The sequence below is a fragment of the Astatotilapia calliptera genome, chromosome 2 (genome assembly GCF_900246225.1).
Source record: "Astatotilapia calliptera chromosome 2, fAstCal1.2, whole genome shotgun sequence".
Lineage (NCBI taxonomy): Eukaryota > Metazoa > Chordata > Actinopteri > Cichliformes > Cichlidae > Astatotilapia > Astatotilapia calliptera.
Genome location: NC_039303.1, coordinates 31362913 through 31389224, shown reverse-complemented (window position 1 = coordinate 31389224; position 26312 = coordinate 31362913). Strand labels below are relative to the sequence as shown.

General features: G+C 38.1%; 1 protein-coding gene across 3 annotated transcripts; it reads right to left on the bottom strand.

The window, feature by feature from the left end:
* Positions 1-550: 550 nt before the first annotated feature.
* klhl4 (kelch-like family member 4) lies at positions 551-26094 on the bottom strand. Of its 3 annotated transcripts, none has more exons than XM_026142875.1 (12): positions 25837-26094; positions 20345-21348; positions 12898-13065; positions 11810-11946; positions 11217-11413; positions 8929-9141; positions 7610-7796; positions 7242-7466; positions 5250-5412; positions 4077-4289; positions 2354-2525; positions 551-1980 (listed from the first exon to the last, which is right to left on the bottom strand). In XM_026142875.1, the coding sequence occupies exons 2-12, from the start codon at positions 20803-20805 to the stop codon at positions 1921-1923; spliced, it is 2196 nt and encodes a 731-aa protein (XP_025998660.1). In that variant the 5' UTR covers positions 20806-21348; positions 25837-26094; the 3' UTR covers positions 551-1920. The 3 variants fall into 3 exon arrangements, with proteins under 3 accessions (XP_025998660.1, XP_025998668.1, XP_025998677.1); XM_026142883.1 differs by having other exon boundaries at positions 20345-20811; XM_026142892.1 differs by lacking the exon at positions 20345-21348 and having other exon boundaries at positions 25837-26092.
* Positions 26095-26312: the final 218 nt, after the last annotated feature.

Here is a 26312-nt window from a genome sequence, read left to right as displayed (position 1 = left end):
AGCTCTGGCAGGAAAAGATGCAGATAAACAAAAATAGAAAGCTAGAGAAGACGATTAATCTTTACATTACGTGAAAAAAAGGAAAGTGCAAAAGGGATTTTTTTCCTGTTATGTGTCTAATATGCTGTGTATTTTAAAATCACCAACAGGTTCCTGAAAATTAAAAAAAAAAAAAAAAAAGTGCACACGTGGACACATAAGCCAATATTATGTATGCGAAAGTGATTGAAATCTTACCAAACAAGCTAGAGGATGGTGGGTTGAAGGGACTATTTGAAGGGTAAACAATGGGGAAAAAACAAAGGCAAGCAAAAGCATTTGGTCCTCATTCTGTTGATGGGAGATTGAAAAAACACAGCAATATCAACAAACATGCTTGCTTGATTTAAGAAGAGGGCACTGCAGCGAAAACAAAACTAAGGTTAACGCTGACAGACATCAAAGCAGCTTCCAAGCCTGTTTAGTCAAAGAATCGGTTATGTTTACTTGAAGCAGAACAACAAGAGTAATGAAAATGTGCCCGGTGTGGGGCCACAACTCTAAACATGGATTTGATCATGCAGAGAAGACTGAAGTCAGTTTATTTATTGGTTCTCATGCTGTACAAAATTATGATAAAAACATTAGCATTTGGCCCCAGAACGTGTTCGAATTACAGTTACAAATTATTAAGAAGAAGGTCGTAATGTTTCGTTTTTCTAAACAGATATACCAACTACAAATGTAAAAATTCGAAACATTTGCAATAGTGAAGTGCTGTGGCAATCAGGTTTCCTAGTGCTGCAGGTAACGTGTAAAATAAAAGCTGTCATAGATTCACATAGCTGGTTTAGATGCACCTGATTCCACTGCAAGGGTTTGTGATGAAAAAAAAAAAGATCTATGTAACTCAGAAGGTCTTATATCCTTAAAAATACAGACAGGACGGTAATGATCGTCATATATAATATTATGTAAATCAAACGAAACATTCACTCGGCTAGCATGCCCAGGAAGGAAGCCAAATGAACAGCAATGACTGTAGTGATCTGAGGGCGCTGGTTTAGGCATGATCCTATAAACACAAATGTCATTTCAGAAAGTTCACAAAAATCTGTACAGCAATGTGAAATATCAATGTGATATATTTTTCTGTAATTCACAAATTTGTAAACCTTTAGAACATGTAACTAGTAACAAGACATCTAAAACAAGCAAATGACTTTGGTGTTTTTTAGCTACAGGCTTAAAAAAAGCAAAATAAAAGCAATAAAACGTCTAAATATTTTATTCAGAAAAAAAAGATCATTTCATTGCTTTACTTCAACCCTCAGTGTTCACAGTGGTCTCCTATGCTTCAGAAGTGATTCTGACCACCCATGAGGAAAGACACTGGTACGGTTATTTCTATTTGTTACAACAATTTTCATTATAGTGGCTATAAATGGAGATTTAATCCCAAAAATATATTGTGTGAGATGGTACTGGTACGAAATGTTTGCGTAGAAATGTAAACTAACCTGGAGTTTGGCTTATTTGTTCAGACTGTAAGTTTTAAATGTAATCTTGCAGACATTCACATCACTTTTCATAAAACTAGTATAACAAAGCCGTACAACAAAGGCCTGGCGCTGATTCTCCGCAGCTTGGCCGAGTCTATGAAAATTCTTGATTGGTCGAGAATGTGAAGAATGTGCAGTGCATTCCAGTTTCTGAACAAGTCCTTCCCAGTGGGCAGGCATGTCCACTAATGATAGCAACACTGGTTTATGGGCAAGGCTCTGTCTGTGTTTCCCTCTGAAAATTCTGGAGAGGCGAGTTAAAGTAAGAAAAAATAAAAGCATGACTCTCAAAGGAACCGTCCTTGATCTGTTGTTTTGTTTGTCCACTCTTCTTTGCTGCTCCCTCATTTGTTACCCATGCTGTTTTGAGACAAAACGCTCAAGGCAATTTCACCACCACCACACAGGCGCCTGCCCTGCCAATGTTAAGAGGGACCTCCTACAGGAAGACAGAGAGGTACACATCAGTCTTTCATGTAAGGATGGCTTTTTAAAAAAATCCTGTTTTACTTCATGCTGGTAAGGAGGTCAAAGGGTCAAGATTTAAACCAAAAAAACGTGCAAAAAGAAAAGCAACTATAAAATATTGATAGGATTCAGTCACTTCAGATTTAACTGAAGCGGTGATGTTGGTTGTAACTGTTCTAGCAAAATATCTGCAGTTCTATTAAAGTTTTATTCTTTTTATAACTTTTTAAACTATTTATTTTTCTCCGCTGGATTTTTTTCATACTTTTTCTAATCTAAAATAGTAGGAATATATTTCATAACTTTGTTTTTGCAGTTTCATTAAATTGAGTTAATGCAATTACCTCAGTCCACTCATTGTTCTGTGCATCGTAGGACTCCACAGTGTTCAAATACGACTGGCCGTCATATCCGCCCACTGCATAAAGTCTGTCACCCAGCAGGCAAACACCAACCGCATCCCGGGGAACACTGAGGGGAGCCACGGTGGTCCAGGTGTCCGTCTTTGGGTCATACCTGTAATTAAAATATTTGGTTGAACAACTGGCCTTGCATTACATTACTCAGTATGGCGAAACAACATTTTCTCTAAAAGTTCATTTACTCAGTCAGTCTAACAGCATCTCATCCCCACTAATTGGAACGGCCTTATGTTCCTCCTGTTTAATCACAGATGTCTGAATGGTCACAGAGAACTAAAGTGAAACATTAAAGCAAAAGACAAAGCTGTCTTTCCAAAAGCAGCTGGCAGATGCTCGGTCCAGGGAGAACTTGACTCATCAGACAGAATTTTCCACAGAAAGATTTTTTTTCATCTGTTTGTCCATATTGGAAGTTAAGAGGCATCATTTGATTTACTTTTTATGCTTATGAACAAAACAGTCACTCAAATGTTTAAAAATCCGTCCACTATGGGAAAAAAGTGTGAATTGTGGTTGTTATTATTATAGTATTGTGTGCTGCTTGTTAAAAGTACATCAGTAACAATGTATATCGAACGGCTCATCCAACTTATCCCAGTTGGCAAAGTTAAAGAGGCAAGGTACATCCTGAACAGGTCACAGGGCTAACACAGAGAGACAGAGAACTACACACTACCATATACACAAGTACATAATCACCACTTAATCTACCAAATGTGTGTTTGGACTGTAGGAGGAAGACTGAAGACTGAAAACTTCTACTCACAACTTCATCTGCTAATAAGGTGCAAAGAAAAGAACAAAAGTTTAAAGAGGTTGAAGCTCCAGCAACACATGCGGTATGAAGAACAACTTTATTGCCTGACCAGCAGATTTCAGCCTGTAGCCTTGCAACATTTTATCTTTTTTAGACTTGCTCTTCATGGAAGAACAACACTGTACCGCTTTCAACTTTTGCTCTGCTCTGTGTACCTTGAAAGTTGTGCCAGACATCTCTACTCTGTTTGCACAACCTTTTATCTTTGTGAGACACACTCACCGTGGAAGAACTGCATAATACCAGAATGCTACAGGCTGTTTCAGCTACAGGCTGAAACATGTGGGTAGAACAGTAAAGTTGTTCTTTGTACTAGGGGTGTATCTGGAGTTTCAGCCTCTTGAAAGGACCTACTCAACCAGTAGGTATAAACCTCTAAAGTTATACAGTACTGACCAGTGCATCACCATGACAAGAGGGAATATATATATAAATATCTGAGTAAAATGTGATGTCCTAGAAAAAATGATGTCTGTATTTTATCACAAAAAAAAAAAAAAAAAAAAAAAAAAACAGTTACGTGTATTTAAACCACGCCAATGGGTTTACCTCAGGTTTGGACTAAAGAGGATATTGTGGCCACCAGATGGTGCCAGATACTATAACATAAAACCATGTGAAGCAACAGTGGTCTCTACAATAGGGTATTGCGTAATGCAGACATGTCTCCAAATGCAGGAACAGGGTGGGGATCAAGAGGAATTCCTTTTTGTTCCTTTGAGAAATTTTCCTAACTTGACCCCACCCATTACTGAGTTCAATGAACATCAGTCCAAACACACCATTGTCTTCTGTGTACTCTGGAGATGAGGACGTGCATTTACTGACCTCTCAACACAATCGGAGAGTCTAGAACAGTGGTTGGAAGCAGGGGCATCGTGTCCTCCCACGGCGTACAGGAAGTTGTTGTATGTTGCTACACCCACTCCTCCTCGTCTCTTGGTCATTGGTGCACACATGCTCCACTTGTTGGTGTGTGGATCAAAGCACTCCATCGACCTAAGACAGGAGCTTCCATCTCGACCACCAACTGCAAATAGTCTGAAAGATTCGAGTAAATTAAGCAAAATTATGAACGAATATTCGACAAATGAGTAGCCGCTGCGTGCTTCGAAACAGAATTGTTATCTAAACATTATCAGAACAGTGATAGTAAGACAGATTGTAGATGATACGGTGCTGAGCAGAACGTTTTTCAAAGATAGTTTTCTTAGATAAGAAAAGATAACATCAGTGGGTTAAATGTAGCTTGTAGCTCAAAGGAGCAGCAGCTTCTTTTCTACTTCAGCACACAAACATATTCAAATTAGGCCGAAAGCTGGTCTGTTATTTGCCTAATTTACTTTTAAATTGTGTTGTAAGGTATTTAATACATACAAATACATCAAGTGTTTTGCATTTATGGAGTCTAGATTATACTGTATAAATTACCACACTAATCAGAGCAGCCTTTGCTCCGAGCTGCACTGTTGCACAGCCACCTTGGAGTTTATCTGACGCAGACCACAAAGGAAGTATAATGTTGTCGAACTAATAGTGCATTAATACTGTGCTCCAGCTTTTCCTGGACCACTGCACTGTGAGTTACACAACCATACTTGTTTTATTTCATGCTCAAATCCAGCTGCAAGTTTACTGCCTGCAAAAACATTTGTTCCAGCAAATCAATAGCTAAAACTGACTAAGAGGTGCAGGAATAAAGACTAACTGTGCTATCCTTATATGCAAGTTTACTTCAGTCAAGTAGAAAAGTAGAATTTATGGACGGCAGCACCCTAAAAAAAAGAGCATACTCCAATTAGACTTCCTTTTTAAGTGTGAATTGCCTGCAAATGTCTGCCTTCTTAGTACTAATTTGCAGAGGGCAATGGCTTCAGAGGCAGGCAAGCGGAAATACAATAGCACACTTTGCATTAAAGTTTAAGGTTGCACATTTTAATTAAAAGGCTATGATGGGATAGTCAAACAGGTTAGACAAAGATGGGGGTCATAGCAACTTACTTTCCATTAAGTGCTGTGACTCCCATAGTGCTCCGTGGTGTCGACATGCTGGCCACGTAGTTCCACTGTCTGGCCTGTGGGTCCCAGCGCTCCACCGTGTTGAGATAGCTCCAGCCGTCATGGCCTCCTACGGCATACATGGGACCCTCCAGCACAGCAATACCTGCAGAAATAGAAATAAGAAATGAATGCTATCCAAACAATTAATGCTGTAAAGATAAATAAGATGAATTGTCCCATTAGATACTGCATATGAAAAAAATCAAACGCTATAAATATTTGCTACTATAAATATAACGAAATAAAGAGAATATTTTATATTTTATATGCGTGTTTTGATCATGTGTGATTTTGTCTGCATAATTATATTAAGTTGTTTCAAATGTTCATGTGTTTACCTCACTGAGGTTAAATGAAACAAACATTTTTGCCAAAATTACATGAAAAAGGTATTCGAACACAGAAACCTTAAAACATCTAAGAGAATAATCAGTGAAAGAAGTCCAAAGATTTCCAAGTGAATGTTATTCTTAGAGAGTCTGAGCAGAGATACGTTTCTCATTTTAGAACAGAGCAGAGTGAGTCAACCAGCTGGCCAAAGCTATTCAGAAAACAGGAAGACTATAAAACTGCTTTGTTATTCCTCGTCCCCCAGTCACATAGGAATGGTTATTTCCACCAGCGTCAATGCAGAGGGTGCTTTAGCACAATGGATTTTTATATGAAAACACTTATTTCCTTTGGTGAGAGTTCAATTATTTAGAGGAAACATGAGGACAAGACCGCATTCAGAGAACCTCGAGTGACATAAACACTGTCAAATGAAAACTGGTCTTGTAGTGAGGCTTCTTTTTATTACTGGCTTGTGGGTTGGGGATAAAAAACAACACGTTTTTTTCCTTTTCTTTACCCATAAAGCACACAGCAGGAAATGGCTATGCGGGGATGTTGGTAGACACTAAGTTAAAACATATTCAGAATGAAAATATGCACAAGATAAGCAAAGCACCAAGAGATATTTGGTACGTGAAAGATCAAAGACAGCGCAGGTAATCTGTACAGTGTGATCTCCTGGGCTTGCTGATACCTCCGACCACACTGTGTGAGTGAGCTGAATGCTTTGACAAGATCTCCCTCCTCTGTTACCCAGACGTGTTTCAACTGTGAATCAAAATGCTTCTGATATGAGATTTATTGGGCAGGGAAGGGTAAGGAAGAGCAGGGCCAGCACAGCTTGCCAAGCTTTGATAGTGGAATGGAAAAAATATCAAAGGTATATGTCAAAAAAAAAAAAATTTCTTAACAGCCTACCAATTGTGACCTTACTAAATATGTATCCTCTTTGGTGTTTCAAAAAATCTGCTTGGTTAACTGAGCTGAAACCTGAAACATATAGAACCATATGTGTTATGTCTTTGTAAAAAAAAATTTCATCATGAAATAAAAGCAGTTAATGAATTTTTTTTTTTGAAAATTGATGGGTTGCAGTTTGTAATGAAATGATCATTCCAGTTAGTTGGCATTAGGCAGCATAATATTCAAGACAAAGTCACAAAGTTGAATTCAACCACAGTCCTTGCAGATAAGATGATCTCAGTGCCAGCCTACAGTAGCAAAGAGTTCAGCTGATGAAATGCTTTCATTTGGGAAATCTCATATGCAATGTGCTGTTGGGCATTTGCAAGCTACTTTGCAACCCACCTCTACCCTAGGTCCTCCTTTTATACTGTGCCTGATTTAACCAGCATCAGAGCTGTTATCACTGCTTCCTGTTCTGTTCTGTATGGAAGGCTTGCTGCTGCTCTTCCTACCTATAGCTTTCCATTTGAAAAAGAAGTATGGCATGTTTTTCCTACATTTTTCTTTCCATGTATGTGCATGGAAAGGCAAGTAAGTTTCAGAACACAGACATAGTAATAATGCTACTAAAAATGCATGAATGCCAATGTAAATAACAATATGCTGTTGGCCAGTTATATGCCAATCACTCACCAAGCCCATGTCTGTGTGTTGACATTGGGGGCATGGTGGACCACACTTTGCTGATGGGGTTATAGCACTCCACCATGTTGGACGTCTTCAGTCCATCTCTCCCTCCAACCACGTACAACTTATTATCTATCACTGCCACACCAAACTGCAGCCGGCGCCCATTCATGACTCCAACCTGGACCCAAGTGTTTGTTCGCAAGTCATACTTCTCTATGGTGGTAGAGCCTGAAATAAAACAAAATACCGCAATTTAGATAACCTGTGTTGCCATACACTTAGAACAATTGTGTATAAGCTAGCTCTCTCTTTTTTATACATCTGGCAAAGCCATCTTCAGAGTCTTTTCAGTAAGTTGCTATGTCGGATACCTTTGGTAGCATCCATTCCTCCGACAGCATAAAGTGCACCAACAGTGGATTTCCTAGGTTTTGTTCTTGGGCTCTGAAACATTGGGCGTCTTTCAGGTAGAAGGTGATACTTCATGGCTTCCATTAGCAGCTTTTGACATTCCAGATCATCAGAGAACATCTTGTTGTTTTCCAGATCTGCAAGGAGCTATATTTCAAGAAAATAAAAATTAGCTGCATTATAATGTGTGCCGAAAATTTCTAATGTTTATGGTATTTATAGAAATCTCTCTTGTGGAATGGTATTTGTAATATAATGTGTAGATTTTAAATCCCTTTGGAAAAGATGTCATATATATATATAACTGCAAAACAGCATTGAAAATTAAGATTATGATATGTTTTAATTAAAATGGGGTGAAAGCAAAAACAAAATTATCTAATCTTTGTCTATCATCAAACTATTACTTTAAAGGAAGTCACTATATAAATTATTGCAATTAGATAAAACAGCAAAGACATATGAAACACACTGTATTTTAATGATTTTACTTCTTTTTTGTAAATGCACTGCAGAAGAGCTAAACTTTTCTTTCTATTCTGAGAAATAGTAGCACTCTTACATTTCCGCACATTACAGAAACTGCAGTGAAGTTGCTTTTTATGTGGGTTTTCTCAGACATTTCACTTTCATATATTTTTGCATTTATTCATTGATACCGCTATGCCTGCGAGACTTAAAAAGAACTTTACCAGTTTTGAGAAGAAGAAAAAAACAATGATTCATTTCTGTTGTTTATTTGCCTCGCAGCAAATGGCATCTCCCAAGCCATGGATGAAAAACCTTATGTATCATATCTTCCACATATTTTTCATTTTGCAAACAATAATGCTGCAGGTTACTTTCCTGCATACTGATAATAAAAAAAAATAACTTGAGCATAATTACTTTTGGAAAGCAAATTTGTCAGTGAAAATAAAATACCATTTAAAAAAAACAGATATGTTCATGCTTCATATCTGTCAAAAATGCTTATCTGTTTCCTGTTAGGTTATTTAAATCAAGATGACCAAGTTGTAAGTCAGTGCTTACTTGCAGAAATACAGCATAATTTTACATCACATGAACTGTGTTCGTGTTAGTTATTATTTCTATTCATTTCATTATTCATTTTAAGTTAACAAAGTTATAAAATGAGGAGTTACAACCTGGACAGAGTATCAAAGATCACAAATCACACCTTCTGTAATGAAGCCAAGCTGACTTGTACCATCCGAATCATCAGTCACAAGCTCTAACACAAGCATAAGCGACTTACAGTCCTGATCGGCTGTCTCACCTGTGGAGGAAGTAGGGGTAGGCGGATGTAAGCAAGAAGCACCCCGAGGTCCTGTTGTCGATTCTGGACATCATACCTCACCCACATCATCAAAGCTTGGAAGATCGTCTCTTCATCAGGAACATTGATGTCATCGCTGGAGAGCAGCTTAACAATTTCAGCTGTGGGGAGCAGCAGGAACTCCTGGTTCTGAATGACCTCGAGGAAGTGTTCCTGGAACATAGCGGAGACGCAGAGGAGACAGATAATCATCAGTTATTAGCCGAGGAGTACGCTTGGTGCAGCATTTTGTGTGTGTCTGTGTATGTTTCTACATCTCTGAGGTCCAAGTGGCACAAGGACAGAGAGGTGAAGAAAAATGAACGTGAAGAGAGATAGAGAGTGCCAGTTTGAAGGTCTTTATCTCCAATAACCGATAACCGCAGTGAATCGCTCTCCATTTCTCAAATTATTTCTTTCCAAAGAACAGATGAAGCCATCATCTGTTTAACTTAGTTCAGTAAATAAAATGATCCACATAACAACAGACTACAAATCAATCTGGTATAGAGCATTCGCTCCGAAAAGCCTCCTCTTAAGCTAATATGGCATTTTTTCTGCTGATCATACATGATACCAATAAGCCTTTATAAGTCTTTAATGAAAAACAGGCTCTGGAAACCTCCATTACAATCCCACCAATGGTGTGTCCAGTTCCAAGTTTGATGGAAGCTGTTTTCTATTGCCTTTCTAAAGATTAATCTTCCATTTATTGGCCAGAAGCCCAGGCAATATTAAAGCACTGCATGGCTACCTCTTCAAGGGCTTTGTCTCTGGGCAGTTCCATTAGAGATGATATATAAAACATTCCTGCTCATATGTGCATCTATGGTATGTCCAACATTTGGCCATTTTTCTGCACTGTTTATGCTTTAAACAAAGCAGTAAAGGATTCATCATTATAATCTTTAACAAATCGAGTGTTCACTGTAGAAAGCATGAAACCAGAAACAAGCATGCTATTGATCATCAACATGCAACACATTGCAGTGTTAGTCCGATCTATCTTTTGAGGGCAGGTTTTAAGAGCTTAGCAAGGAGAGCCTTAATGAAATGAGGGACATCTATTGATCTCTGGTGCTAAAGAGAAGGGAGGAACTCAATCCAGCTCAATCTTTGACATTGCGTTAAACCAATAAATTTGTAACTGCAAATGCTGAAGAGCTTACAACAAAATTGAAAGCTTAGCCAAGTTTGTTTCATAACCATTTAAAAGGATGTGTTTGTAGATACTGGCAGACTCACAGCAGTCAAGTAAACTCCTCAGAAAACGAGACCAGCGGCACAAGATATTAACTGATTTAACTGAAAGAGTAATTGAAAAACTAATACTTAAACTAATGCGAGGCTGGGAAAATTACCTTCCAAAAACTTTTGATTACTATTTAATTTGCACTGGTTTGCAACAAAGACTGCTCTTTATTCTTTCCTGAGATCAGAATTCATTTACAAAATCGAAATTGTCAAGTATTAATTGAAATCCTGTGTGGAAATCAAAGTATTTTATAGCTGGAAAAATATTGCAATATGAAACTATATAATATTAAACGTGTATATACTGAACATTAAAGTATTCTTTCATGAAGGAAAACGGTGTCAGAAGCTGCCGTGCTGCAATGGGAAAAAACAAGCTTATCAAAACAAAAATCTTCAGCTGAGGGGATAGAGGATAGTCTTCCAGGAAGCCCGAACATCCCTGCTCATTACTGACGTTACTGAACAGGAAGCTGGGCCTCTTGTGCAGTTTTATGATTAGATTAACCTCCTGGTCTCGGATGGGGACTGTGTAAACAGAGTGAGCAGATGTCCTTTAGGAGATAACGCCTGTCTTGTGCTGTCAGTTCTGCATGACCAGCAAGAAATTATCTGACGAACATGTGGGTGAATCCTAATCCAACAGGAATATTTCTCACAGAAATGTAGAGTAATTGCATATCTTAAACAAATAAATCCTAACAAGCGGTGTCAGGAACTCGGTTGGTTATTACTTCCTGTGAGTGCACAGTAATGAAACTAAATTTTTTAAAAATTCGTATTAAAGTTATGTCTTTTATGATTAAAGAATCCCCTGTGTGTGTGTGTGTGTGTGTGTGTGTGTGTGTGTGTGTGTGTGTGTGTGTGTGTGTGTGTGTGTGTGTGTGTGTGTGTGTGTGCGTGCGCGCAATGATGAGTGCAATCCCATTATTTATTATGATCTGAATAATGCAGCCCACCACGAAAACGTGGTCTGGCTCTGTTCATAGTCCTACCATGGTGTAGTTATGAGCCACATTAAGCAGGTCCACACAGCCCTGGGCATCTGCAAAGGAACGAATTCCCAGGCAATTGGAGGGATGAAGCTGTTTCATCAGAAAGTTACAGCAAACCTGGATGACTTGTGAAAGCTGGAGGAGACAAGCTGCTGCCAGTAAACTCTCAATGGTCTCCTCTTTCAGCTCAAGGACACCTGCAATGTCACAACATGGAAACTACATGAAAAACAACACATGACCGAAACTGCATGGAAGCAGTTTTGCGATTAACATTTGAATCAAATAAAAGGCATCAACAGCTAAATTATAGCATTAATAATGAAATCACTTAAAATCTTTTACAAGGATAGCCATTATTATGATTTTTACCACACAACTTTTAAACTGTAAAAAGTGGATATTTTGATTAAAGCATATTTCCCAAACAGCCATTTGCCCAGTTTAAAAAAAAGAAGCAATTTTGTGTTGAAGTCCTGCCCAGTCTGCCAGCTCTATGATGAATTGTCTTATTGATCCATTTTAATCATGCTGCATTTCAGAAGTCTCATAACTACTTACAAGGGCTAGTGAATGTCTTTATAAGCACTCACCAGTGTAGGCAAAATGAACCAGGGATCTGAGGGCTTCTGGATCCACTCCCTCCATCTTTATCTCTTCTTGCTTTGCCTCTCTCACGTCACTCGTGAACATAGCAGCAAAGTAGTCCGACACAGCACTTAAGACCAATCTGCCATAAAGAAAAAAGATCAATGAATTGGGTTACATGGTGGGAGATCTATGGTCTTGTGGTTTTAAGAATGCCCCCAAATGAAGCTCTGCTTCCTAACAAACAGCATGCCTCACATGACTCAATACACCATATTCATAATGTACTGTCAGTGTACTTATTCCATTTTACAGTGATTTATAGCCCCCTTCCACCACTGTATGATTCCACTTTGTCAGCCTGTGATAAATTATTTTATCCCACATACAGTATGTTATGTTAATAGCTACAATGGTCAGACTTGTAATTATGTTAACTAATTTGTCTAGCAAGCTCAAGCAACAAGCTTGTGGATTCATGAAGGAAATGTGAATGAATAAATCAGTCAGCATACATTCACACGCGCTTACAGTTTCTAATATGGATTTTTATGGTTTAAACTTTGCTTTACATGATTGTATCTGAAAGTAGAATTTAAAAATCCAGCTATAAAAATTCAGGCAACTAAGTTACTAAGATACTTCTTTTCTGGCACTGTGGAACGTACCAGATCCTTAACATAATATACCGTGTGGATAGACATACAAGCAGATCCACACAATGGTTCTCAGCAGTCAAGAGATGCCATGAAGTGGATCACAATATTTGTCCATGTAGGAATAAGGCTGGGCAATGGTGTAATTAGATCACACCGGAGGAGATATTAGAATGCAAACCAGTGAACATTGAGTTTGCATACCTTTCTTGTCACCGGAAAATCAGAAGAGACTTTCTTTGAATTTCAAAGCTCATCCAATTATCCCCCATATAGATCAAACTGACCAAATTTATTGCAAACTGTGGTCCAGACCAAAGTCTGACTGCCTGCATTGCTATCTTAACGAAGTGCATCCAGATGAGCTTCTTTTTAACTCTGATCTAAAGCAGTAAGTAATTAATGAAATCAAAGCAGACAGAGGCACAAACACCAACCTGTGAGCCGGTATCTTGTGGTCCCCTGCTATCAAGAGGACATCACACAGTTGCTTGTGCTGGAGGTAGGTCTCCATTTTCCGGAATGTCTGTTCCGCATGGTTTGTGGCTTGGAAAAACTCATCTGAGGAATTGGTATTCATTCTGGAGAAGGTGCTCAGAACCAACCTGTGGAAGAAGAGCAAAGAGAGAGGAAGAAAAAAGACGTGGTGTAATTTAAAAATATAAAAACAATTAACCCTGACTGTATGACTGCAGTATCTTTACAGTCTGTGCGGTATAATCAACATGTTGCATTTTTAACACAGCATTAAAAATAGTTTGCCCCTCCCTATAGGTATGGAATCTAGGCATGTTTAAATGTTTGTCTGTTTGTTTGTTTGTTTGTTTGTTTATGATGAACTGACACAATATGCAGGGAGATCCACTGAGGGAACACAATGGTTCTTAGCATTCAAGAGATTTCATGTGATCTCTTTAATTCAGCTCATTCAACTAAGGGCTCCAATATTGACAACATCATGCAATGGATCACAGGGTTTGTCCATGAATAAGCTGTAATGCAGGAATACGGCTGGGCAATGGTGTAATTAGATCACAGTGGAATAGAAATTAGGATGCAAACCAGTGAACACAGAGTTTGTATACCTTTCCCATCATCAGAAAATTAAAAGAGACTTTTTTTTTTAATTTCAAAAGCTGCCTAGGGAACAAAGCAAAAACATTAATCTACTAGTTTTAAATGGGGAAAAAATATGCTGCTGAATAGACGTATCAGCAGATCCATTGTGTTCACTCAGTGGATCTGCTTGTGATCTGTTTAATTCAGCCATTCATCTGGATTTTTTTATTATTTGCTTTTGTTTATTTATTTATTTTTTTTGCATGATTTTGTCATTTATGAAATCTAATACCAATGTAGGAGCAGCGACTCCATTTCTAGAAGACAGGAAACACAAGTTAGCAGCGCTGTGACAAATTATTCAAGAAAGTGTATTACTCTCACTTGCTGTTAACTTTATCTGTCCAAATATGAACTAAAAACAAAATTAAATAGCTGTACACAGCAAGATAAACAGCAAATTACCAACGACACAAAAGAGCTTATTTGGACACATTGCACTCCTGAATCCTTTTTTCCCTGCAGTGAATCTGCATCTTTCTTGCCACTCTAAGCTGAAATTAAAACTCTTATGGACTAAACTCCACACATAAGTGGATAACTAAGCACTGCAGTCCAATGGGACAAGCCAGCAGCACAATCAATGCAACAGCTTTGCAGCGAGAATGCGCGCATGCCTTTTTGCCTGTTCCTGTGTGCCTCTGCATATCTGGGTGTGCATGTGTGTTTTCCAAAAAAACAGCGACTTAACAAGTGAACCAGCCTGTTCCTCACAGCATTGTGGTAAGGCTGAGTCCCCGTCCCCATAGGCTGCTAGATTACATGCTGTTTTATAGGCATCCGAGTAATCCCTCACACTCATGGCAAATATTGCAGCCCAGTCGCTTTGGTGTCCTTCACAGGAAAAGTCTACTCAATGACATTTAGAGTTGTTTGTTATGCTACATAAACACCCAAGCCGTCTCTCTGGGGGAATTTACAGTCATCTCATGGCGCTTCTACTGTGTAAAGACTGATAGTGCTCAAGAAAAAAAATGTCACTGCTATTTTAAGCAACACTTTATGTCCCCCGCTCATTACTACTCATATGCTGATATGAGAGCTGCATAAACCAGTGAAGTTACAGATTTGTCAATACAAATGAACCGAAAACCCTGTAAAGCTTGGCAGAGCAATATATTGGCATGCAGTGGGATTGATACTGCAGGAAAGATGGAGGGCGTTTTATTGACATCCTGATTAATATCATAAAAATTTTCAGCCGAGCGTGTGACTTTCTCCTCTTTCACTATTAAAAGCTAAAACATTTTCCATCCAGGCATTGTTTATACAGCACACTAGTTATACCATATCCTATGGTCTAAGCTTTATTGGGAGACTTTATGCTAAATTCAAATGTAATTTATTGCCCTGTCATGATATTCCCCACTGACTCCAGAGTCTCGGAGAGGAACACCAAACAAGACTGAATAAACAGTTGGGCCATAAAACTGAGATGCATTGCCTTTGTATTGGCTCCAAGGCATGCTGTAAGGATTTTTCATGCCTACCAATCTCTCCGACACTAATTGCTTTGGTATCACATTCTAGGGAGCAGTAAATTTGCTCTGAGGTGTATATTTTGCTTCCAATAGTGGGCTGGATCATCACAGGTATAGCCCATTTTTATAGAGGCACTAAAACCCTAGAACACCCATCTCCAAAGAAGCTGCCCTACAGACAATGCTCTACATTGCACAAGGCACACTACAAAGCAATCCACATAAAGCCGCATTGTCAGCGAGCATCCAGATTTCTTTTGTACTGTACAAACTGAAGCATTTTTTTTTTTTGCATCTACTTAAAGTCAAAACTATAAGAAGTTAAATAATAAGACAAAACACAATAAGAAAAACTAGAACAGAATTGGAGATTCTGCCTTATTTATCATCACACCTTATACTACATCAGTTTTCCTTCACTGAGCACATATCACCCCAAGTCTTGTCATATGCTCCTCACACCCTCTCAGAGCTATCACACCACAGTGTGACTAATTGCTTCTGAGACACTGCATATTTAAAAATTCCACTATGCAGGTGAGGCAGAGGCAATGCAATATTTATTGCATTTGTCAGGACTTGTAGCCCAATTGTGTAACTTTTGACCACAAGATACAGATAAATACATGCAAACAATACATGAATAAATAATAATAGACAGCAGGTCATTTAAAATACCTGAAGGATTGTTAGACTGTTTATGTAGTTTTGTCATCAGCTTTTAAACCTTTTTAGCTATAAATTTATGTGTCAGATATGTTGTTGAAATTTTCGTTCTTATTCCAACTGATGTCAACTCCATCTCTCTATGTGAGTGCCAAATGTGAAATGAATCTTTGAAAATGGATTAGAGCAGCCATTTTCCCCAGAATTCTACTGAGTAGCTTGAGTTGTGTGGAAAATCCAACAATTCCTACAAATACAGCTTGTGCCAGCTCTATATATTCAATGAGATCCTTTTCTTTCTGTACTCTGACAGTCAGTATACTGCCACTGGGCTTTATGTTGGAAAGATTTTATACACTGGCTGTAATAACTTGATCCAGGCATCGAGACTGAGATGATATTTTTGCACAAACATAGTTTTCTCTCTGCTTTTTTTCCCCGTGTCACTGAAGATTGCAGCTTTTTGGTGATGTCTTTTTTTTCCTTCCTGTGCCATTGTTATTGTGGGCATACCCATTACCACCATAGCTTGTGAAATCTGCTCTGACTGTAGTCGAATGGGCCAGGGTGAATGCAGTTAGCAGAAGGGTGTGTGGGTGTGTGTGTGTGGGGGGGGGGGCACAGCAATAGTATTTTGTCTCCCTAAATATTTTCAGTGATCCCAGAGATCATGAAAGCAAAACAAGAGAAAACAAAAAGGGTAAGAGATGAGTGTCCTCACAAATGTAGAAACACATGCACATGTGTGTATTAGGAGCTGGGGGCGTCCTGTAAGTGAAAAAATGTGCAGATCTTAGCAGAAATCTCCTTACTGCTTTGCTGGTGGCAGGTTAACTTGCATAAGGTATGAGGATGTCATATTGTGGATTGTGCATAATTTATATAAATCTGATGTTCGTGGCTAAATAAATTAGTCAGTGATCTTACAGCAGTGTCAGTGCGCCCCAGGGTGGCTGTGGCTACAATGTAGCTTGCCATCACCAGTGTGTGAATGTGTGTGTGAATGGGTGGATAACTGGATGTGTAAAGCGCTTTGGGGTCCTTGGGGACTAGTAAAGCGCTATACAAATACAGACCATTTACCATTTTACCATTTCAATGGAACCTTGTATATACTGGATATTTAAAGGTACTTGTTATATAATGTTTATAGTTGTAACTTTAAAGTTTCTATACTTTACAAGGGGGCCACTAAATGTGGTAAACGTGGCATTTTCCTAAATCTTACCAATGCTATGTAATTGTGCATATTGTGATTGATTTATATTTTAGTCTGTCATAATTATAAAACTGATCGCAGTCTGCACCTCCTTAATCTATTTCAGTGCAAAGTGCTATGAGTGAAACTGCTGAACCAAGTCATGGCCCCTTCTATGGTATCCACGGAAAATTCATAAAAATTCATGTCTCATTTGAACAGAAATTACCAAATGTGGGCGGCACATAATGCGTGTCTTCTCAGTATTGCTCAAAGCACAAAGAAATTTTTTATGTTAATTCTGGCTTCATCTTTAGCTTCCATCTAAGATTGCCTTTGGCATACAGAACGCTGATTGGGCAAACAACATTCACAATTTATTACAGGCAATAACACAATCACCTAAACCCTCCGGGTGTAATTTAAAGATTACAACAGAAAGTTTGTGTTTTGCAGTTTACAAATATCTTAAGGATGCATCAACTGGATGTGTCACACATAGACCTAATAAGCCTTGTGCCATTATGAAGAACTGGACAAATATCTGAATTACTGCTGCTGACAGGGGGTAAGGTGGTGGTATTTCTTTTCCAAGGTGGTGGAGAGGGAATTGAGATATCATTCATAGTAACAGCACGCTGACTCAAGCCACTGTTAGTGTTTATGTGGGAAAGGTCAGGGTTTCCATTCCATTCAGGTTAACTTCTGCCATATATTTTCTGTCAACTGTAGAAAGAAGCTATTTGGATGAGAGTCACGAGGACAGAGCAAATATATAGTATGTAGATGCAGCATTTGGGGCATTAAGAGCAAGTGTGGGAAACAGCAACCCATTTACTACACTACATTTGATTCAATAGCTTCCACACACAGTATGTAGAAGTAACTTGGACAGCAAATGTTTTGTAACCACAGCATAAATGTGTCACTGACTTTTTGTGTTATTATCTAAATACTCATTGCATGTGTCAGTTTTTTTGTCTTTCTATATGTTTTGGTATAACAACATTACATATAATCTTGTAAATATACAGCCACAAGAGGTGCACAGTTTTCATTGAATTTCCCAGATAATTCAGTTTGACAGTAATCTGAGTTGAATTCTACTATGAATGAAAGAAAATGGTGGGACGAAGACATTATATGAATGAAAACTAGTCACTGAGTGGCATATATCTCAAAATGACTGACAGGTATTTCCTAGCTGTAGCAAAAGGCCAAACTTTTGTGTTTTTCACTGCCAGCAGAACTCATTTGTGAGATTCAGCCTGAGGGATTGTCACAAATTATGTGTCAAGGATTTATGATGTGAGACATAATAAGGCCACCCAGCTGGTAGAGTAAATGAATGTGCATATCTCAGTGACATCCATACATCTGCTTAGCTGCAGATGAACATGTGAGCCATGATGTGTGACACAGCCACTGGTGTAATTCACCAGGCTACATCGTACATCCATCCCAAAGTCATTTCCAGCAAGTACTCCTTCACAGTTATTGAGTTGGTGTATTTCCATTAAGCACAGCCGTGACTGAAAAGTGGCATTATGCAATGCACCTATTTATTTCTGCAATAACTGCTCACGACTAAATTTTACTTTCCAACTATTTATTGTACTGAATGATCAAAAAATATTGGACTCGTCATCATATAAAGCATTTGCTCACAGGGCGAATTTTAACATGGGAAATGATGAAATGTCTGTCAGTACTGAAGAGTCGTGTTCTGTTTCGATTTTTCACAGGTTAGGCTGGCAAAACAAAATGTAAAATAAGTCATGATAATGTCTTAAATGAATAAGGCTACAATCAAACACATAAGAGCAGAGTATATGCTCCAACACAAACAGAACCATTTTAATATTTCAAAATCGTGTGAATGTGACGACTGTGCTGTATTTTACATGACCAGCATGAACTCAAGGTCCCCGAGAGCCAGACCGTTACACATTTTTACTGTGAGTCACATCTTTTATGCATGCACTTTTCACACATAGGGACTCAAAAAATATGAACATCTGCCAATTATGCCAACACACAGTGCAGGATGTTGAATTGATTCCAAAACTGTACCTTAGCTGAGAATTATTCATGTTCTTCCCCGAGAACCAAACCATCCACTGACTGTGATATCTATTCAATTCATATTGACACGTTTTTGGCTGTAGGTAGAGACTATGTATTGGGAATTAGGTGCTTTTTTCTCACTGAGCTCTGTACAAAAACATAGGGGAAGGTTTACTTTCATTGTTCACTTCCTCACCAGGTGTACAGAACAAAAGCGTACAGAAATCAGCAATGCTTAAGGACCAATTCACCTTAGAATGTCACAGCCGAGATAAAAGGAAACTTGGTCTTTTCATCTTTAATATGACGTGCTTTTAGTCTTCTGCCAGACAGTGTGTGCACGCGTGCAAACACACACACACACACACACAGCAACACACATATAGAACTCTAACCTATTTACTTCCTGGAAGAAGCTGTAGGATCACATGGAAGTCAGAGGAAAAACACAACATGAAAAGGCAGGGGGAAGGATTTATAGCTGTAAAACTCACTTCAGTATAGGATTTGTAATAACATTCTGCTAGAAAATAAATCAAACATCATATACCAGCCACTAGCTTGAATAGCTTTTAGCTCATAAAGTGGATGTAGTTGTGCTCGGCAGTCTAGATAATTCATGCGATTGCACTGCTTCTTCTTTTTATAGGTCCAGTACTTGTTATGTGATGTAATCACTCCTTCCGGCTATCCTTTTATATTTCTATAGTAGAATGTCATAGTGTGCCTTGTTAAAACAAAAACACTCTTTCAAAGGAATACTGTGCATGTAACCTGGACCACAACACAGTCAGAGGAGCAGGAAAAGCCTCAGCTTTCAGTTCAATGAATAATTAAAAGGATGTTTTATTGGTTCATCCTGCCTAACATGCTGTGGACAATGAGAGTGAGCTGTCCCCAGGTGAGCCATGGTAGAAGCTGAATAGCCTGAGTAAACTGGAAAATGATGGCTGTGCAGTTCATTTAATCTTTGCATAATTAGAGGATCTACATGCATAATGGCACAGCTAATATTTAAGTTAAAATGCAGTTTCACAATGTTTAGCCATTTTTAAGTATGACTGTTATATCTTTATTATTTAAAGTTGGGTTGTTCTCTTTTTTTTTACTGATAACAACAAACACTTTTTAAAAATTTAATCAAGGGGATACTGCCTAATGTGTAATATTTCTTTTTTTTTCAGTTGCTTATTTTATTCAGTAGCTATATTTTCACTGTGAAACCTGAAGAAACCATGTATTTATAAGAGAGCATCCCATAACCAGTGTCTGCTAACTGAGTATATGATCAAAAGTGACCGTTATAGCACTTTACACAGTCTCCTAATTTCTAACACCTAATAACAGTCATACCTTTCTCTGGCCTCCAGCTCTGCAGGGTCTTCTGTGGAACTCTTTACATCTTCTTGGCCAGTGTTTGTGTCATCTTTCCTTGTTGTACTGGGAGAAGAACTGTTCTTTGAAGAATCTTCGCTGGCCTGGGAACCTTGGATGGTGCTCTGCTGATGATGCCATGATTGATGACCTGCTCTGACATAGACAGGTGTGGGGCCTGGCGTTGGTGCCAAGATGCTGTGTACTGGGCTGTTAGTCTTCCGGAGACCTCCAACACCTCTTTCCCGCGAGTGACTTTTTAGTCGTCCCTGGACAGGCGTTCCTCTGTGGTCCAGGCCATCCTGCTGAATGTAACCTCCTCCACCACCAACCCCACCGCCTCCTCCACCAGCCGAACCTTGGGATGAATGGCTGAACCAGCGCCAGCGAAGCCTGAGGATCTGTTTCACGTCAAATTCCTTCTTCCCTGACACAGACATCCTCCTCTGGGTTTGGAGAATAAGGCAAGGGAACGTTGAGTCCCCAAAAACATGGAGAGCAGAGAAGAGAAGAGCCTTGGTTTCAGTCCTCACTGACTACAGTGTGCCTCTTCTCTTCCGTTATTGTCTCATTACTATCATGACCACCCCCTCCTCCTTCTATTACTCCTCCGTTGTTCTTTTAGTGGAGATGGAAAGCAGTCCTCTGCAGCTATTGTTCTTGTGCCTTAGACTACAACCCTCCCTCCAGTTCCCCCTCTCTGTCTTTCTTTCTCTTTTTTCCTCCTGTGCTGCTGTTTCTGTTTGTTGCTGCTGCTGCTGCTGCTGCTGCTGTGCTGAGTTAATGCACATGCATGATCCACACTCCCTCCCCTTCGCCTCGTCTGTTTCGCTTTCTCTCTCGCTCTTTCTCTCTCTCTCTTTCTCTCCAGCTCTGCATAGACCCCTTCGATTCTGTTCTGTGTGTGACCATGAGTATGTTCTCTGTATGTGTATGTGAGCTGGCTGCTCTTGCTGTGAGGTGGAGGTGGGGTATCGTAGAACCTAGATGATGAGGTCACACCGTAACAAAGTAAATCACTGCTTGTTGAATGAGGAACACAGGAAGCTAGCTAACTACTATATACTAGTTCTACATGCTAGGATCATTTGCAGGGGCTCTTATTACATTAATCTACGTGGATGCACATTCATGCTTGTCTATAAACAGAAAATATGAGATACATTAATCTCAAACAAATAAGCACCACATATCACCTCACGCTGTTAAATGGCAGAGAAATTAATTTCACACTAATACACACATTTATGCAGTCTGCCATTTTCACATCAAACAGAATCTCATGGGAGAATGTGTCAATGTAGGTGCCCATGCAGAAAAAATATATTCCCCTTCACTGTCTTGAAAGCCCCCTATAATTACAAGTGAAAAGACTACATACTGATGAGCCTTCAAGGTCATTACAAACCTTCTTCCGCAGTCAGGCATTATATTTTACTGTTCCTTTCTAACATATACTTGAACATATTTCAAAGTAAAAGTGACAGAACAACAGTGTATATGTTTGGACAGCATTTATAGATTTTTTATTTCATTTGTTACCCATTGTAAACTAGGAAAATTAGTGGTGAATACTTTATAACACCTTTTTTTTTATCTGAATAGGATCAGGATGTTTTATGTATTTCTGCAATGGAATAGCTCAGTCAGATTTAATGTTTTGCACCTTAGCTTCCCACTACTATTTTCACAGATTTTATTGCTGTATTACAAAGTTACAACAAGTTTCACTTTTACTACTGTGAAATAGATGAAAATGATAATGCATCAATGTCTTTGTGTATTTATGCCCAATATTTACTTCACTCAAAAAAGTGAGAGGAAACCCTCTCAAAATGCCTTTATCCTCCTTGATCAGCTCGAGCTAAAATATGGGTTATTTGTTGGGGCAGTTGCACATATATTAAATTTATTTTTACCTCTAAAATATGCTTAAATATATTGCTCTAGGAGGTTGTGCATTGCCAATGACATTATCAAAGGATTAAGAATTCTAGTCTGTTTCCTTTGTCTATTTCAAAACAAGCTCTTTGAGTCTTTAAATCTACCATAAAATTCCACTGTCAGTTACCATCAGTGCACACAGCTAAATGTACCTTTACAAGGAAAATACATGTATTGCAGAAACAAAACAGAGGTCTGCCATGTACAATATTGTATTAGTTTTTCTTAATTGCTTTGGCATTTTCTCTGATCAAACATACAGCCATACACTAAAGTTAACTTGCAAAATGATTTCTCCAAACCTTTTCATCTGTTAAAATTAGAGATGGCACAATACCACTTTTTTATGTCCGATACCAATACCGATATCATAAATTTGGATATCGGCCGATACCGATATGAATCCGATATTGTGTGTTTTTTAATCAATAAAACTGTTTTTTTAATATCTTGCTGCTTTTTGTATAAGTTCATACTCAAGTTAAAAAAAACAACAACAAAAAAACAAAACAAAACACTAAAGCTATTCTGTTATACCTGTATGCAAAAAATGCACTGCACCCAAAATATTTCATAGTTCAGCAATACTGATCAATCTAATAAACTTAAACCTACTCCATCCTCCCTATTCTGGTATTTTAAAGAGTAAGCAACCTAACTAATAGGGCTCTAAAACTCCCAGCAAAAAAAAAAAAAAAACGAAAAAATAAGGAACCACCCCCCACCCTCCACCTCATGATGCTTAATCGAAGTAATCAAATTTAATTTGATGCAGTGTGAAAATAATTGCACAGAAATAAATTATTTTTCAAGAATAATTAAATAGATTCAACATCGTTCTTCAACAGAACTGCAGACTGCACAGATGGTACCTTCCCAAAGGAAAAAGTACTATAGCTTACTAGGGTATATTAGACTTAATAGTTACTATATACAGTAATGGACTTCTATTCATTTTACATCAGAGTAAAACTTTGGGTGTAAGATTCAGATAATTATTTAATAAAAGCTCAACATTTTAAATGAGAATAAGAAAGAAAAGTATGTCTTTGTGCCCCCTTCTCCCTGTTAATGCCCTATCGGCCCCCCTGGCTAAACTTTGCTAGATCCGCCCCTGTACAGTTACCAGCCGTCAGCTACGTAGAAAAGAATCCTGGTCTAGAAAGTAATATTAAATAAATTCTAGCAACAGATTATCAAGCTTAAACGTGCTTCTGTTATTCAGCCGCTGGTGTCCTCTTTCTGGGAGATAAACAAACAAGAGAGACGGACTCGCGACAGAAAAGCCGATCAGCTGATCACTGATCAGTTTCATGATTGAAGTAGCAGCAGAAGACGGAGGGGGAGAGAAGAGGCAGTCGCTCCATATATCGGTTGTTAAGCTTAACGCGGGAATGCTTTACAAACATTCAGAGATGAACTTACACACTTGCTTTACTTCTCTCTGGGATCACTTCCTCGGAGATGAAATGCCGGATTGGTAGCCGCTCTATCACCACACTGCTCCCACGTGCTACGGTTATGAGGAGAGTTACGCCTTGTCGAAAGTTTTGTGAGGTGCTTTTTTGATATTTAATGGATCGGATTACATTTTTTATTTTTCTCCGATATCCGATACAGTCATTTACGTCAGTATCGGACCGATACCGATACGTAATATCGGATCAGTCCATCTCTAGTTAAAATTAAGGTTTTGTGGATTAAAAGTTCCTTAAATATGTTGTCAGATTTGCATCAGTATATTCAAATTTCCAGGTTTTCACTACCCTTTAATGTACTTTACAAGACAAGAGTCATTTTTATAAGAAAAAACAACTTTTGATGTGTACCAACAAAAACTACATTGTGCAATTGTGTGTTTCAGTAGCAAAACAGTGCTGGAAATGAATGTTCTCCTTTGCAGTTTAACATGAAAGCGAACTAGCATGCAAGCTAGAACTACCTGCGGCACTCTTCTTCATCACCCTCTACCATATATCCTTACAGATGAAGCTTTCAAAACACTATGCAACTTTCTCCAAGACAGTTTCTTACTTGAATACATCAGACAGTGATTTTCTCCTAATTTGAATGCAGAAGCTTAGACAGGACTCAGTGAAACTTTAAATTTTCCCTTTTCCACTGCAAATATATTCTCCACATATTAATTCATCTTAGTCTAGAAGCTGGATTTAATGTTTTATAAGATATTTTTTTTAAAATCAAGGTGCAGATGTGGGGAATTGTATCCTGACTAGATGTGTTAAAGGAATATTAAAACAGTTGTGTGAAAAAAAAAGTCTCATAAAACATCCAATCCAACAGTTTTTCAAAATGCTACCAATAATGCATCATGACAACAGAATGGATTCTTAATGAAAAAATACATTAGAAAGTCCAAGTATGCTATAATGCACAGTGACATCGCAATGGGTCATTGCTTTTGTTTGCACAGAAGTCAAGGGCACAGTCTAGCTGTACACTGCACAACACATGAAATGTGAGATGCCAGATTGGCGTGGTCAACTATATTATCGTCCAACATCTGTCTCCCTACTACACATACCATAGCTGCATGCCTAGTCAGTCACTGAATGTAAGCGGTCGGTTTAGAGCAGCAGTCACATTAAGATCAGACAGTCAAATGTCTTAAATGATATATATTACATTAAATTGTGTAAAAATTCAAACTACTAAATTAATGTAATGCCTTCCTTGAAATCCCTTGATCTTTTCCTTTGTTTGCTTGTTTTTGTTTGTTGCTATCTAATTACGTATCACGAATGCTAGCTAATTATTTATTTTGAAAATGTAAGAACGAGCTTGTATCTCAACATGTGTGATGTGATTTGTTGGGCAGAGACTACCAAGATCCAATCAAAGAAAATGCCATCAAAACATAAAAAAACACACACTAACACACTATGTTCTCTCTTCATTACAAGCACTCAAATGACAATCATGAAAGTACACTTATACGTGCACACACCAAAAGCCACTTCGATTTTCCACACAATAGAGATTTCAACCTTTAAAACAGAAGACTACCTAATAGTTTGCTATTACATTCTTAACTCAGTTTATGTAGAAAGGAAATTCGGTTGTCAACTTACTATGAAAGCCAGAAAATTGTGTTTAGTCTGTGATTTTATGGCTGAAGAAGCAGACAAGACTGCTGTATAGCAAACATATGGACTATGGCATACTATTTAGGAAATTATTAGACAGGTTTGAACACAGTATTTAGTTCTGTCTGGCAAAGGAAAGACAAAGGTCTTTCAATAGGCAGTCTGTGAATAATTTCATTTCTTCAACATTCACTTCACATATTTTAACTTTCCATATGTTCATCACAAATATATTTAACTTCATAAAACATATATTTGCAATATACGTCTTGTTTATGATTGGCCCTTCTTGCATCTAAACTAATTTATGCTTTCAGTTTATATTGTTTGGCAAAACGATCATCTGGCAAAAGGGACAGTGTGAGTTAAATTACAGCAAATATCTACAAAACAGTAATATTTAGTAATCTTTCTTCTTACCTGAGAAACTGATTTGAAGTATATTCCTCAACATTCCAATGGTGGAAGGATCTTTTAAAATGAATGGCCAACAGGGATGATCCTCATGACTGCTCAAACTCTTTCACTACAGAATTGTTTGCTTCTCCAGAAAGGAAAGGGGCACTTTCCTCTTTTGAAGGAAACTCCTGATAATTTCCTTCCTCTGTACGACAATAACAACTGCATTCAAGCAACCAGGTCCTATCCTGTGTTTAAAGCAAAGCTTTCACAAAGCCCTTTTCAATAAGAGGCGTCTGTTACGTTTGTGTTGATGAAATTTAATGTGTCATAGATTTTTAACTATAACATATTACAATTATTATATAAAACCATTAAACATGGTATTTTTGTGAATTACCAGTAAATTTTAAGTATTTATAGTATATATTTATAAATATTGTATTTCTAATCTCATTAAATAAAATAGTCAGATATGAAAAAAAAAAGGTTTAAAA